This window comes from Syngnathus acus, chromosome 3, assembly GCF_901709675.1.
Source record: "Syngnathus acus chromosome 3, fSynAcu1.2, whole genome shotgun sequence".
NCBI lineage: Eukaryota > Metazoa > Chordata > Actinopteri > Syngnathiformes > Syngnathidae > Syngnathus > Syngnathus acus.
Window position 1 is genome coordinate 3,887,961 of NC_051089.1, and position 16,341 is coordinate 3,904,301.

Below are 16,341 nucleotides of genomic sequence, written 5' to 3' on the forward strand. Positions count from 1 at the left end.
AGATCAGTGAATTAACGAGCCAATTGTCTTTTGTGAAGCATGTCTCTTCTTCTAGGGAGGGACAGGGGCGGGCTTGGGGGGCAGGGATGTAAAACCAAAAGGGGGGATTAGAGGCAGCGCAGTGGACTGCAAAGTCCTCCTTCTCCGCTTCAGTGCGTCGAGTCAGCGTGGACGGCACAGTGCAGGAGGGATTGCTGCTCACATGCGTGCGACACCCCCCTGCCGTCCTGCCAGAGGACAAAATCGTCTTCTTTTGGTATTTGGAGGCGGCATGTGAAGAAGTGAAGGAACTTCGGGGGGGGGGGCCATCGGTCACGGACATGGGTCATATTGATGGTGCCACTCTACTAGCGTTTGGCGCCGCCATGTGTGCGGCTCTGCTTTGCGGCTCGGGTGTCAGCTCCATCAGGACCACACATGAGATGGACGCTTCAAGGTAGGTCCTTTCGAGACACTTGTCAAATCATGTCCGTTGAAATGGAGAGAAGTGTAGATAGACTGATGGATGGACAGATATTTTTTCTTTCATCCTCATAAGGGCCGTGAGGGAGTAATTATGTTTCAGCCATTTTATTTTCAAATATAAACAGATGTAAAACATTAAAAGATGTGTGTTTTAAAATAATATTAATGGTGTAATTTTTGCATTACGCAAGACAATACTTGGCACATCACATGCTGACTGGAATCTTTTTATTTCCTCAGCGGCAAGTGTCCCGACAATAAAATTCTAACCGTGGAGTATCCCTGCGTCCAAGCTGGAGGGAAGAGCGGTACCTGCTTCAGGTAGGACGTTCCCAAAAAAAGAAATCCTTAAAAGCATAGTGACTTTGAAGAGGTCCACTTAAAAGACATGATGGCACTTCATGTATCTGCATTCCAGGATACATTTGACAACCTCACCATCATGCCCCCCCCCTCACCCCCAACTTCCCGTCCACTTAATATTTGACAACAGAGGATGTGATTCGTTATTTTTATTGCTCTCGTCTCACACGGGAAAAATCCAGAATACTCCTCGTTTTGAGGGCATTATCCATCCGTATGGCACATACGGCCATCTATCTAGGCATCAAAGTATTCTGGAATCCGCCAGTTGTGTCCAAACGACTCATTTTTCTTTTAGAATTTAGTAGTTTATTTTCGTGAAAGCCCTTATACGTCAAGATAATTTCATCTCCAATGACGCTACGAAAAAAGTGATGACTGCTGTGTTAGCTAATTAGTTTGAGCTGTTTGCTTAACATGTAGCTGTGCGGCAGTCCAAGATAGTTGTGTGCTAATGATTAAGGCCTTCTTTAGTTGAGTGAAAGGTTTTGTTAGCTGTGTGACAGCTGTTAGCCTAACTTACTAAAATACATCAATAATAAACAAAAAAGGAAAAAAATGTAGTTAGCTGTTTGCTAACCATGTAGCTACCCGTAGTTTTAGATGTTAGCTATTCTCTAACAATGTCGCTACTATATGCCTCTGCGCTAATAATTTAGCACCACAATACCCTTTATGTGAAAAATAATATACGAGTATTTGACGTTTAACAGTATAGCTCATTTATATCTTTTCCCACATCACCGTAAGTTCCATTTCCTGCTCTGTGCTTGTCAACACACTTCTTTGCAGTGTAAAAATAGACAGAATTGAGAATTCAATGCAGATTTATGTCAGTGACGAGCACACGGATCTTCCCACACGCCAGGGGAACACGTCAGTAAGTCCTTTTATTGTTTAGACAAGTTCCCCTTGAAGGAAAAACTGGCTGGCATGGAGTCAGGATGCTCTCACAGTCGCGGTCGGACTGCATCTTGTTTGCTTTCTTGGCTTGTTGAAAGACGTACGACTCCGCGGGAGGCAATTTTACATAAAGATGGATGTCATCTTGTCATTTTTTCCCCCTCTCTTGAATCCAATTGTTCTTTTTTTAAAAAGTAATAACTCACATCGGATGGATTTATGTGGGTTGATTGGGGGCCTTTTTTAACTGTCTGGAAGCAGGACGACACACCTGGTGGACTAATATAGTAAAAAAATAAATATTGAGCGGATTATTTCAACATGCAAGCTCATGATATTCAAATCAAAACTGGGTTCATGACGACAAAGGCATTCCGAAGCTGCAGGTGGCGCTGTAAGTCACAACCATCAGGCCTTTTTAGCCAATCAGAGGCCAGAAAAATTCAGTGATTAAAAAAAGCCTTTTTTTTTCTACCGTATTTTCCGGACTATAAGGCGCACCTAAAAACCTAAAATTTTCTCAAAAGCCGACAGTGCGTCTTATAGTCCGGTGCGCCTTATATATGGACCAAATTCCTAAATTTAAACTGGCCCGAAGCATTGTGTCATGAAATCAATCATAAGTGGCCCGCTGAAGACTATGAATCATGAATCAAAAAGACTATGAATCATTACTTTGTGATTATAAAGTAATTTGTTGCGTCTGAAGTTGAAATGAAAAAGATAAAATGGAGAATGATTTGATTTGGATTAAAAATCTGACATGATGCATTAATGGTGCGCCTTATAGTCCGGTGCGCCTTATATAAGGACAAAGTTTTAAAATGGGCCATTCATTGAAGGTGCGCCTGATAGTCCGGTGTGCCTTATAGTCCGGAAAATACGGTACTTATGACATATTACCATAAGAAGCTTAGGAAGCCCTCATAGTGTAAACAAGGCCTTAGCTGCATTCTACTTAGCGCGTTAGGAAGTGCTAACACAACACACGTGTCAGTAGAACATACACAAAACAGTGGCGACATGTTTCGGGGTTGTGAGAGGGCCACTCATCACTTTCACATAAGTTATTCTCAAGAACGTCTCCAGAGAGACAAAGCGAGTGTGGATTGACGCCGTTAAACTACACATGACTCGGACATGGCGTGTCCAATCATCGCTCGGAGCGCCGGATGTGTTTTTTTGTGTGATTGCTGTTGACGTGTTAAGCGTTTGGAAGCGGCGGGCCTGGCCGCTGTCCAAACAGCCAAGCTAATTATGCCACTTATGGCGCTTCAATTACCCTCGCTGCAAGCGCTCTTGACTCGGGATGATTATATGACACATTCTGTCATGTTATACGGCTGCCGTGCTACTCGCGACCGCAGATTTTGACCAAAATTATTCAAATAATAATAATTCAACTTAAATACGTTGCTATTAGTAACAATTTGTTTTTTTGCCCTTGATATGTCAAGTGTAGATGGGAAGAAGGATGTTTTTGGAATGATATATCTAGAATATGTCAAGTAAAAGTGTCATTTAAAACAAAATAAAAAAATATATAAATTTGTATGGATTGACTTCACATTTTCATCCTTTAGAATTTTTCCTCAGCAATTAACTAAGAAAAAAAAAAGATTTTGGTTCTCAATGACGTTTCTGCAACTCAATTAAAATACAGGCGCCAAAGCACAAAATATAATTCGACTATTGTCGCTGGCACAGATACATTGCTCGGCGTCTCGTGATTTGCGACATCGAGCCGATAATAAAAATATATATACAAAGAGCGTATAAGCCGACGATAATCAAAAGATAGACTATATTGCTATTTTGTTTTACTACCTGCCGCCACCCACACTAAAGGCCTCCACGACCCACTTTTGGCTCCCGACCAAACAGTTAAGAATCACCGTTGTAAAACATTGTTTAAAACATTACCTATACAGTAATTAAAGTTATAGTGTCTCATAAAATGCTTTTATTTCAACGGATTTTTCGGGTGGCTGTTCTTTATAATACACTCGGCATTTGCACGAGAGAGAGTCATTCGAACCAGAGCGTGGACGCAAAGTGTGTTATAAATCTTTAACCTTTGTGTATTTTGTGTTCAATCTGATATCCCACTTACGGGAATCTGATTCTCGTGCTCTCAAAATGCGAAGCACTCTCTTTGTTTTGATGGCTTTTCTAAATCAAAAGCCAATGTTTTGGTCTCCAAGGAGTTTTGCCGCGTCATACCGAAGTGGAGCCCATTTACCGCCCTCTGACAAAATGATATCCCGCCTTCTACGGTTTTCTCAGCAACGAGGTCCAAAAATGATTTTTTAACATTCTCATTGTTGTGGTCGTTTCTCGCTCGTATTACTCGGTCTTGGCAGGAGGCCACGAGCGTGCATGTTGAGTCTGCCTCCAAATGTTTTGCATTGTCAATATGATGACGTTATTTTTTTTTTTGTACGTGTGGCTAAACGCTCTCAGCTGTGTACGGCTCTCTCACAATTGCAGTGAACAAGCGCCTTGGTTTTGAATGACGCCTCCTTAAAGTAGAGCCCACACAAATACAGTAATTGAAGACAGCGCGTAATGTTAAAATTTAACGTTCGAGGTGGAGTCGGACATCTTGTAGCTGAAGTGTGACAAAAGCACGCTGCTGTAACAATAAACAAAAAAAAAAATGGGACAAAAAGGGACTGGCTCTCCTTGCGAGGGCATCATCGTACCTTAATTATTCCACCCCCCCCATTGCGTCGCTTTCGCCTTAGCTTTAGCTTACCCATATAATTAATGTTGTTTGAAATTTAAAGTGGCCGAGCAAACAAGTCACTTTGAATGAGAAAAAGCAGATATTTTGGGTCTCTTAATGACCTTTAAAGAGGCTCCTCTGCTTCGGGACCCGGGCGACGCAGGGTTGACATTACACTTAAACCGCAACGGCTTCCTGTCTTGACTCATTAGGGCACCCGTGCAGGGTTTCTCTCCCGTGAACATGGCCAGCAAGCGTTCCCATGCAAGTCAAGTCTGGATTGTGTCGCCATACTTTTGATGCATTCACATCCACGTTCGTGTCGGAATGTCTGCCAGGAGTTTCCAGCCTGAATCCCTGAAGGAAGGATTCTGTGTTCTATGTGTGTGCGTCTCGGCGTATCCAAGTACTTACATGTGTCGTTTAAGATTTTTGATGAGCAGTCCGCAATTGCTAGGAACAAAATTGTTTTCATTTCCAAGAATAATGTTCTTTGTTCTCTGTGGCTCATTTTATACCATAAACCCCAGGCCGATATTTCTCTAAACATAATATATTGTTCTCCAAATATGTCCACTTTCTCTCATTCCTGTCACATAAATGACCAAAAACAACCTCGCTTCGATCCTATCAGTTTTCTTTCCCTCAAGTAAAGTGTCGAAATGAAACTGAATCTGGCTTGCCACAACTGACGGCAATTCTGATGGGACAACAACCATAAAAACCACAGGGAGGGAAAAAAAACAACCACGTCTGACAGAAACAGGCGAAGGGTTCGATTAGCACCTTTGTGCTTCTTCGCGTTATCTTGTCTTATAATGGCAATTCGAGGAGTAAAAGTGACCGAAACAACAAATGTTGAAAACGACAGGGACAAGCTAGCAGGGCTAGCAGGCTACAAAACAATAGTAAATAATTGAGCGCACTTCAAGGAGACATCCTGATTAAATTCTCCGACAATGAAAAGATATTGCTACTTGCTGTGTGACGTATACTAGCAAACGGCATGCATGCTAACACAAGCTAACCATGTGCAAGCTAACTACATACAATCTTGATCGACAGCCTTTGATTGTGTAGGAATAATTGTTTGATGTCGAAAGAAAAAAACTAAAACAGCTGTGTGGAATAGATTGTGGTTGTTTACTACCATCCATCTTGTCTCTTATTGAAAGATCCCTGCTGGTTTTAGCTAATGTGAAATCCAAAGACGTCGAGGTAGCAAAGAGTTTTTATTTTAGCTTTGATTTGTCCACATTGTTAATCACATGGATGACTTATTGTCATATTGCCTTTAAAACCTCCTTGGCAGAGGTGATATATAGCAGAAAACCAAACTAGAGCAAACCAAAGAAGCTCTTATTATCTGATATCCGCGTCGATCGTGGTCTTTTCTAAACATTTAGCTCATGACATACTTACCGCACAACCTATTATTGTTACCACTTGCTTACTCATTGTTTTGTGCGTAAAGTACCGTGGGAAACACCGATGCGGACGGTGAATGTTATCATTGGCTCACTTTTAAAACTTTCGATTTGGACTCTGTTTTCGTAACCCGTAGGAGGGCAGATTTTTTTATTTTGGTTAATGGCGGTCAAATGTTCCTTAGCCACTAGAACAAAGAATCCACCTGGAGCGTATCGCTAACTTCCTGTCCCCTCTTGCTCTGATTCGTCCGGACAGAAACACAAGCCAGACGCCCGTCTAGTAGCCGTGGCGTTAACGTCAGGTCAGGTGGGGTAAACGCTACACTTCACAAGTGTCACGCTAGCGCTAAGCAGATGAGGTCATTCGAGGTTGGCGGTCAGGCGTAAATCTCGTCCTTTGGGATGAAGTGTGGAAGGCCTTGGAGGCAAAGTATACATGCCCTCTTGACTCACGTTCCCATCGGTAACGCCAAGGGAAAACAGTCGCTCAAAGACTTCCGATAACGGAAACTACGGCAAATAGTGTGAATCTGTTTGTCACGCAATTAAAGCAGGATCATTCATTTCACTCATCTCCATTTTATAGCATAACACTTGGCTTTCACTTCCACTCTGTCTTTAAAAAGCTGCTAACTGCGCTCATAAACGAACACGTCAGTGTTCATTCACGACTAGTAGTTGTAATGAGCATAAAGTCTGCTGGGGGAAAAAAATGGCGTGGCTCCAACACGGCAGATTAGATTGAAAACAAACATAGCTAATGAGTTGTCCAGCTAAGTAAACAGTGTTGGGGGCAAGACAGGCTAACAAGATATTTGAAGGGTAAACAGAAAGGATAAAGAGACACGAAGACGAGTAAGAGAAAGAAAGGAACGAAGGGAAGTAAAAGGGAAGTCAAAACTCTGGGGAGGTGAAGTTGTAAATTTCTGGAGCTGAAAGCCAAAGAAAGTCAAATTAAATATTGACAGCATGAGAGAGCGTTCGAGAGAATTGTTGTGTCAGGCTGCCGTTTGTTGATGAGACTGGCCAACCTCACCGGCGAGTATCTTTTTTTCATCTGGATGAAGAAATGCCGCATGCTTCCAGAGGACTTTCATTTTTGTATTCCCAAAATGCGCACGTCACCTATTTTGTCTGTATCCACTCTTTCGTAGTGAGCAGTCTGTTCAGCCCGGGGTTATAAAAACTTTGGATTTTTCATTACACTTATTTCGTTTAGGCTTCTGCTTTTAAAATTTGTTTTAAGTGGGTTTGTTGTTTTTTTGTTTTTTTTTTTAAATGCTTTGTTATAGTTTTTATCAGTTTTAACGTTAGTTTTATTTTTTTGTATTTGGCATAGTTATGTCGTGCAAGATTTTTTAAAAAATAAGGTCGCTCTATATACTGTGTAGTCAAGTGAATGGCATTTTCCTAAACCAACTTTTTTTTCTGTACGGACGTACAATAATACTGACGTAAATACCGAACAAGCTCATATATGAAATGAATCGACAAAGACGAAAACAAAAGACATTTTGTTATAATTATAACGACGTTTCGTTAATTTTGCTTCAGTTAGTCATTGTTTTGCGAGTTCAGCTTCCTGTCTTTAATGGAAGCCTAATTGTCTCGGTAGGACCTGAGGAGTGTGACCCCCAACAACACACACGCACACACACAGACATACACGCACAAAAAGTCCAGTCATCTTTTTCTGATTAGCGTGCACCTGAACAGCCCTCTGGAAAACCACCGTAGCTGCTTTTTATTATTGTTTTTTTTCCCATACAATGTGGTCTTCATTAACTGTGTTCAGGCTGGTAGTGTGTATGATCACCACAACAAATGAGAAGGCCAACAATACACACACACATTCCCACGTAAGCACGCTTGACTGTCAAGGTACGAAATCAACACGGTTATTCCCAGCGGACAAAGTCCATCGTGTGCGTGTGTGTGTGTGTGTGTGTGTGTGTGTGTGTGTGTGTCATCGTAAGACACTCTGAGGGTCACCGATGCCAAATTCTTGCGGTGACACGGAGCCCTCGGTGGGGTCGAGGGCACATTCCAAATGCTCATCATCTTTGAGGAAGTCACACTGACTTATTCTCAAGTCTTCTCGCTCCGACTTTGCTTTTACGAGGACTTATTTATCGAAATGTTTGCTGCATGCGCCACATGCACAAATCCACTAACTGAACATCCAATAAATTGTGGCGTCGACCACTGACAATATTTTATCTTCGTGGGTGTTGTTCTGCTCGCCTTGCTGCAACACCCTAACTCCTGAGGGGTGGGGTGAGCAATGACTTCAAAACAGGCCAACTTCCGAGACACAAGAACATTTGAACGCCATTGACGTTTAAACGACACCTGGGATCCGGTTTAAGGAAGATGGGAATGTGATGGACAGGTGACGAGCTGAGGCGTAACATGGGAAGTAAAGCAGGGAGTGCAGGTCAAACGTGTTTGGCGGCGGAAGCCCATCCGGACCTCCTGCTTGGCTCGCTCAAGTCAAAGCTTCCTCTGTGAGGTGAAGTTCTGATGGCTCCCCGGAGGCCGGCGTCCTGCAAGCGCGCTCAGGGCAAATAAACAGCCGAGAAGCTGGAGGCCTCGGAGGAGGTCTTGGCGTGTCACGCCTTCACAAGAATCGAGCACATGCGCGTCGATTGTAATTAGGAAGCAACACCAAAAGAGCTTGTAACGTGCCGCTCTGGGAAACACCTTCGTAAAACATGTTGGCTGGCTTTCATGTGTAAATAATCATAATTGGAAAATAACAAATACAAATCAGATGTTCAGTTTAATCAGTCAATTACCAAATCATTCCTGATGAAACACATGTGGAGTGAAATGAGTAACATATCTGTAAAAATGTACAAAAACTCAGTGATACTACAAATTAATATACACAGTATGTTGAAAATTAAACCAAAAACTAAATGAAAAACATTTTTAAAATGTAATGCAATAGAAAAAGAGCAGTGTGCAGATTTAATGGTGATGTGAAAACAAAAAATATTTGATATTATAACAAACTGAATATGTAAAAACCAAAAAAATACCTTAAAATGTACTAAATACAATATAGAAGAAAAATAATCTCTTGTGGCAGCATAATATAAAAATGTTTTATGCTTTGTATTTTTTTTTAAATATTATTTATGTCTTATATTTTTCTTTTTTATTTCAATTTTTAAACTACCATGTATGGATTTAACAGAGTCGTCTTTGGAAGAAACATGCAGAAACGAAAAAATATTTGGGAACCGAATAGCGAGGCGAGAGTCAATCCAAAGGAAACAAATCCTCCCTGGCGAAGGTACAGATACAAATATCTTAAAAACTTGTCCCAAGAGATGAGAAAAAAATATCAACCTATAGTCTATCAAACATATTCTAGTATCGGAATTACAACATCTGACAGTCCTATCCATCTTTATAACGAAATATGTAAGGCTTGTTGAGCTAACACACACAAACTGAAAAATTTCCACACTCCAGATGACTAGTTTCCTTCATCCCAACTAGCATCTGGACTTTATTGTACACAAAACCCACGACCGCACACACAAATTGTCAACACAACTCTAAGAACATGTAAATATTGCACCAATATTTCATCAATCGGCTTTCACCGATGCCAGTAATTGGGCAATAATGCACGATTTGCCCACATGTGCTGATGTCAACAAAACATTGACATCAACGAGGATTTTGCACTCAAGGGCCACTTTATTAGGTACACGTGGGGCAGTTCTGTTGGCAGATGGCACGGACAAGACACCTGGGAACGGTTTGGAAGTGAGAACAAAATGTGACGTCTCCTCTAATAAAGATTTTTAAGGAGAGCATCTCGCTCAATCTGCTACTCGCTGTTGTTTTTTACACTCGGGGGTGAGACAGGTTATCTTTCGAATAAACGAGACGTTACGTGGCTCAAACAAATCGGACGGGAGTGCGACAGGAAAGATTTAAAATCGTTCAGCAAACAAGCAGGACAAATCCTTCTTGGTGATGGATGGCAGAGGGAGGAGGGGCGGCGTTTGTGAGTGAGTGTCTACAGGCTAAACTGACCTTTCAGGCGGGGTGTTGGATGTGAAGGCTCTTGAACATCTCATCTTTAACCTTTAACGCCGACATCATTCGTTCAAAGACTCATACGCATTGGGAGAAGCAACGGTGAAGACCACCGGTGTCAAACACGAGGCGAGAGGGCCAGATACGGCCCACCGCATCATTTTATGTGGCCCGCAAAGACAACCATCGACTTCCTGTGTCAATACTAAAATTATCTTCACTTTTAAAAAAAATACAGATATTTTGTTACCATTCATCTTTTTACTGGCCTCTGAAGGAAACTATGACCACGACACGGCCCGCGATAAAAATTAGTTTGACACTCCTGGTATCGAATATCTTACATACATCTCGTGCAAAAAAAATACGTACGGAAACATCAGTCCGTAAGACCAACTGGAAGTCCTTAAGACCAGATGGTAGACCAATGTTCAAGGCGGTTGACAACGTCAAGATTCAGCGTTGACAGTTCCGACTTGACCGTAACCCGAAGCAGACATTAGCACTCCATTAAGCAATCTTGTCAAATAAGCACCAACGAGAGAAAGAACGTCAGGATTCCGTGCTATAAAGACCGGGAATCCCGCATGGGATAAGAGTCTGGAGCATATTCTAGGAATGATACCAGAACAAAAATCCTAAGAAGTTCTCCACAAAACATGAAGACACACACACACACCGGTCGGTGAGTGTGTTGTGGGGGCCTGTTTCCTGTCTCTCTGACATACTTTCACACAGCAAAACAAAAACACACGGGTCAGCTCTCCTGCTGCCCTCATCTGCTCGTCCAGACACCACCACTTCCTCTGTGCTCTCTACCAGGAGCACCCATGGGACACGTGCAGACGTTGATGCCGAATGGCTGGCTGACAGGCACCGCGTAGAAACTTTGCAGTTCATCATTCAATATGTCCCTTTTGAGGTGTTCTGAATTATTCCCCACCCCCCCAAAATGTTTTTATTTTAGGATCTTGATAGTTCCGGACTTGGCCTCTCGGCATATCTTCTACATATCTTGTAGAAATGAGGTCATTCATAATAGAGAGCGCTTTCGGCCTGATTTAACATCAGAATCACACCGATTGGAATCTTCACGTCACCTAACCTCGCTTTAATCCGAGCGGCGTAAAAGGTATGAGTTTCTCCCGCGGGACTGGGCTCGCATCTGCGAGTCATTACCTTCACTGACTGATTTGTCGACGGACTCAATGAAGTAGTGACAATTTTCATCTTAACTTTCACCCACCTGTCTCCACCTCGGTTCGGGATTGAAGCGGCAGAATCATCTGGATCTCATCAGTTCGGGCTTGTCTCGGCGGTTTATGGGTGATTATTCACTCTGGTGCGTGTGTGTGTTTGGTTGGTGATTAAAAATGATGCTACATGGAGGCTGCGGATGAATAAAACGCTAATTCGCACACTTTTGTTATGCGTTTCCTTCCCCTCTTGTGTGATATTTGTTGTGCGGTCACGACATTTGAGTCATTTCCTCTTGTGATGTGCCTAACATGTGCTGGGCCACATATGTGACAAATGGCCTAAATCACTTTTAGGGTGTACACAAGGAATGAATTAAAAACGACGCTCGAAGGATGATATTTTTAGAAGCATGATCAGTGGGGGACATGAATTACATTTACAGGAAAAAATTGTTATAAGGGTCACGCTAGGTGATTATTTTTCAAGACTTACCAATGGACGCCCTCAGCCATTCGTGTCTTGCGCAGGTTTTCCTCGTTCCCTTACAATTTCACCTCCACACCTTTTCGTTATTTCCGATAGTTCCATTTGCAAGGTTTTGTTTGCTCCAGTTCTTTCTCCAGTTGTTTTGCAAGCACTAGTCAGTTTTAGTCACACCACTAAAAACAAAATGGCACCCGTGAATTAAATACAACCAAACTAACGAGACAATAAAGAACACCTGGACAAGGTACACGTTCAGGGAGCTGATTGGTAGATGCAAGGAACATGTGATGAGAACCCGTGGATACAAAATAAAATACCTCAATGAATAAATTGCCACATTCCAAATTTTATTTTTTATTAATAGGAAACAAAAATAAATTGTAAATAAAGTTATGACAATAAAAATCACAATACTATGGGATTTTCCTTTTTTTCTTATTTTTTAAAACTGCAATTTTTTTTCTATTTTCAAAATATGTTGCCATATAAATGTTGTCTCCATTTAGTTTAGTCATAATCTTACAATATTAATATTCAAACCTTTTTTCTCCTCAGGAGGAAATGCTGTGAGGGCTTCAGGTTTGTGATGGGCAGGTGCTTACCTGAAAGTAGGTCAAACACACTTTTTTGAACACACACATTTAACGTCTATGCTTTCGTCGCCTCTATAGCTGTGAAACATCCTGTGCTAAAACAAAATCTGCAGACCACATTGGTTTGGGTGGTGTTCCACGATTGCCTTTTTGTCGCTTTCGAATAATCACGTAAGCCATATTAGCTCACTTCTGGCATTAACAACAAAGCGGCCAATGCGGTTGAACTCCCATTTGTGCTTCATATGGAATACATCATCAATCAGTATGAATTTGGCTGGGAAGTCTAAATGTTTCTCTTCAATCATATCTTCTATGCCTTCTAATTTGCTTTTTTAAAATATGAATTCAGCAGCAAACACCACCCATTTTTATTCTTTTTAAGCGGCGGCCATTTTGAAAATGACATCACAGGTGTCGACTCACGGCTCACCTGTTCTCTGAATTTGGGAATGTGATGGTCACAAGATTCAACAAATTGAATCCAAATATCAATGTTTAGATGAGTTTTATTTAATTCTAAACAATTGTTTTGACTTGACTTCCTTTTTAAGAAAGAAATTACTTACAATGAATTGAGTGACAGGTCAAAGAATTGAATAAGGTCAGAAGTCACTCTTGTCTGGACGTTCCGGACTTTCAGAATCCTTCACTCGTTGTTGTTCCGTGCCTAATTTTTTGACAGCCCCCTCCATGTATTTTTATTTCTGCGCAGGCGTGGACGTGTGTGCCGAGTCGCCGTGCGAGCAACAGTGCACAGACAATTTCGGACGGGTGGTGTGCACATGCTATCGAGGTTATCGTTTCGATCGGGAGAGACACCGCAACCACCAATCTCCTTATTGTCTTGGTCAGTATCATCAAGCATCTGTTTGAGACTGTCAGAGGCTGGAAGACATATATACATACATATTAGGGCTGTCACAAATTAATCTTTTTGGAATTGATTATTCATTCATCAATTAATCGGAAAAAAATATATATATTATTCCATTTATTTATTTATTTCAACCAATTAGTGGTTCCAATTAAATGTTGCATCTTTTTTTCCCCCTTGGTGCAGACATAGACGAATGCAAGGAGTCTGGCGGCAACGTGTGCGAGCATGAGTGCGTCAACACGGGTGGCAGCTACTTGTGTCGATGCCAAAGTGGATACCTTCTGGCTCCCGACCAACATTCATGCATCGCCGTGCACAACTGTAAGAAAACTGTAAAATCGCTTTGTCATAATGAAACACGTGGTGTCAATTTTGCCTTTTTGTAATTACCAAATATAGTTGCGTGCTCGCTAAATATCCTCATTGTATCAAATGAGCTGCATAGCATAAATTAAATAAAACATACAAGTAGACTTCAATCATGGCAGGTGCACCTGCACGTGAAACACATTTTACGCTATGAAGATTTAAAAGGCTATTCCATGTGCAGTATAGACATGTAGTCATACTGTATATTTATATCCAGTCCATATGGAGCAGCTTATTATTTTGATGTTGTAACTCCAAAGGATGAAGCGGAGCAATAAATCCAAGCAGTGTGCGCGGCTTGCCAAAGACGCAACAACATGCACAATGTATCATATATTTTGAGGGGGAGCAGACACCGCAAATCATTGCGTATTGCTCATTTGTGTCAGATTTAAAGCAACCGTGAATTTGTTTTAAGTTAGAGTCAATATTTAAAATTATAATATATAATAAAATGTGATCTACTGTATATATATGAGATTTGATATCATGCTAATAAAAATCATTGTAATGAGTATTAGAATTGCATTTTCCAAGTTATTAGATAAAGTAGAAAAATTCAATTGTTCTATTTTGTCTTTTTCTGATTTTCAGTGAGTTCATCAGGAAAGTCAGACACGCTAATGAGCGCGGCCACCTGCTCCTTTACCTGCCAGGACTTCATGACCATGAAAAGCAGTCTGCTGCAAATAAAACTGAGGCTGGCCAGTCCGCAGGTAGCCTTGCCAGAGATCTCATGCAGCTTGTGGTTTATAGTTGGAGTGTAGTGGATTTAAAATACTTGATGTGATTGAAGGCTTCTGACCTGCTGGCCAACCGCAGCGACAAACCTTCCCATGGGAGGTCGGGAAAGAATCCTGACAGATTGTGCCGTCCTGGTCTACCTGGACCTCCAGGACCTCCTGGAGTCCCAGGTGATGCTTAATACGTAACTAATACAGGCCGCCTAACGTCCCAACCTATTTTTTTGATTTTCCTGCCGATTCCACATCCTTACTTACTTACATATATTCTGACCAACCTAAGGATCAATGCATTTTATTTACCAAGCTACCTTCTCCACAGGTCACCCAGGGGGTCCAGGAGCTAGAGGAGACCCAGGCGAGGGAGGCACCCCAGGTCCTCGGGGCCCACGGGGGGACATTGGACCCATCGGTCCAGAGCCTGATCTGAGACACATCAAAAGAGGTCGCAGAGGACCAGTGGTAAATAAATAAATAAGAACCAAATACAAAACAGGACTGGACTGTATTTAGAGTATAATCGTGTTTTATCCTCCGTGCAGGGACCACCCGGGGCCTCCGGAAGAGATGGTTTAAAGGTCGGTTCAATATCTTTATAGCACAAACTATAGTATTTTGTGTACTGTATATAAAAACTATTCCCTCATGTTTATCTATGAATGTGTTCATAAGATGCTCTGCTGCCCTCTGGTGGCCAAACTGGCAATTACAAAAATGTCTTAAAAATGAACCAATGACTGAATCTCTTTAGTCTCAAATATACTATTTGTATTATATATGTATGTACAAATACGTGTTAAGGGATTTTAGTTGTTAACAATATCACATATATACTTTTTCATTTTCAGGGTGATAGAGGAGCCGATGGTCCCAGTGGTCCCCCTGTAAGTTGATAAGTTTACTGTACGTTGTAATGGAGAAAATGCAAAAGTTTTACATATATATATATTTTTTTAATATATATAAATATACTTCACTGGTTCTTCTATATCAAACAATTTGTTTTAGGTTCATTTACCTGACATGTTTCGGCGGGTTCTTCTGCCTTCATCAAACATGTCAGGTAAATGAACCTAAAACAAATTGTTTGATATAGAAGAACCAGTGAAGTATATTTATATATATTAAAAATATATATATATATGTAAAACTTTTGCATTTTCTCCATTACAACGAAACAAGATGAACCTAGTACAACTATATATAAATATATGTATATAAATATTGAGCAATGCAATTTGTCTGTCAGGGCCCCCCTGGCTCCTTTGACTTCCTGCTGCTGATGATGGCCGACATTCGCAACGATATCATCGAGCTTCAGGAGAAAGTGTTTGGAGAGAGGAGGGGCATCTCGTTGGACTCTTTTCCTTCTGTCGGGGAGCCCGATTTCACCGAGTGGGGGTCCGGCCAAGGGGACCTCATGTTCAGTACCTGAACTTATTGGAATGCTGCTGGTGACATTATCAAAAAAAGAATTCTTGAAGGACATAATGGACTTGAAAGGACAAGCCTTATTGCTAGCGTTCTCTCCGATTGCTGCAGGTTAGCATGCAAGCACAGATTCTCGCCTGGAATTAGAATTCTTTATTGTCAGTGTGCACTGAGAGGGAATAAAGTCATATTCTCTGAGTCATATTTCTTCTATTAAAAAAAAAAAAGTCATAACGAATATAATGAGAATCAGGTCTGTTTCAAGAAAAAACTTTTTTGCAGGAAATGTTTGATTGAAATGCCTTAATATAATAATTAAACACACACATGCAAATCTTCACACGCTGTTGAACCCTAGCGTGGCTAGGCGTCATTATGAGAAGCGTAGGTAGCAGAGGTCAGAGGTAAAAACAGCTCGGGGGGGATAATTGCAGAGTGAAGAGGGGTCTTGCCTGGACTCGCTTCACCACCTCTCAAAACACACGCGTGCACACACGCAAACCCACACACACTATCTGTCTGATGTGTGCATGCGTGTGTGTGTGTGTTATACATTTATTGACACACAAGAGCTTTTGTTTAAAGTGTCTCGCTTGACAGGCGTCTCCTAACCGGTTGCCAGGGCAACCGACAGCCGGGGCCTCAAAACAACAGGAAACAATTCGCTCACTAAGTAATAAGTAAGAAAACG

General features: G+C 41.4%; 1 protein-coding gene across 1 annotated transcript; it reads left to right on the forward strand.

Annotated features, from left to right (window-relative positions):
* Positions 1 to 77: 77 nt before the first annotated feature.
* Positions 78 to 15,899, forward strand: LOC119120945 (collagen and calcium-binding EGF domain-containing protein 1-like). Its single transcript, XM_037248225.1, has 11 exons — positions 78 to 436; positions 706 to 786; positions 12,190 to 12,242; positions 12,943 to 13,077; positions 13,291 to 13,428; positions 14,071 to 14,192; positions 14,273 to 14,390; positions 14,542 to 14,681; positions 14,762 to 14,797; positions 15,068 to 15,103; positions 15,469 to 15,899. Exons 1-11 carry the CDS (start codon positions 321 to 323, stop codon positions 15,652 to 15,654), a joined length of 1,161 nt encoding a protein of 386 aa, XP_037104120.1. The 5' UTR covers positions 78 to 320; the 3' UTR covers positions 15,655 to 15,899.
* Positions 15,900 to 16,341: the final 442 nt, after the last annotated feature.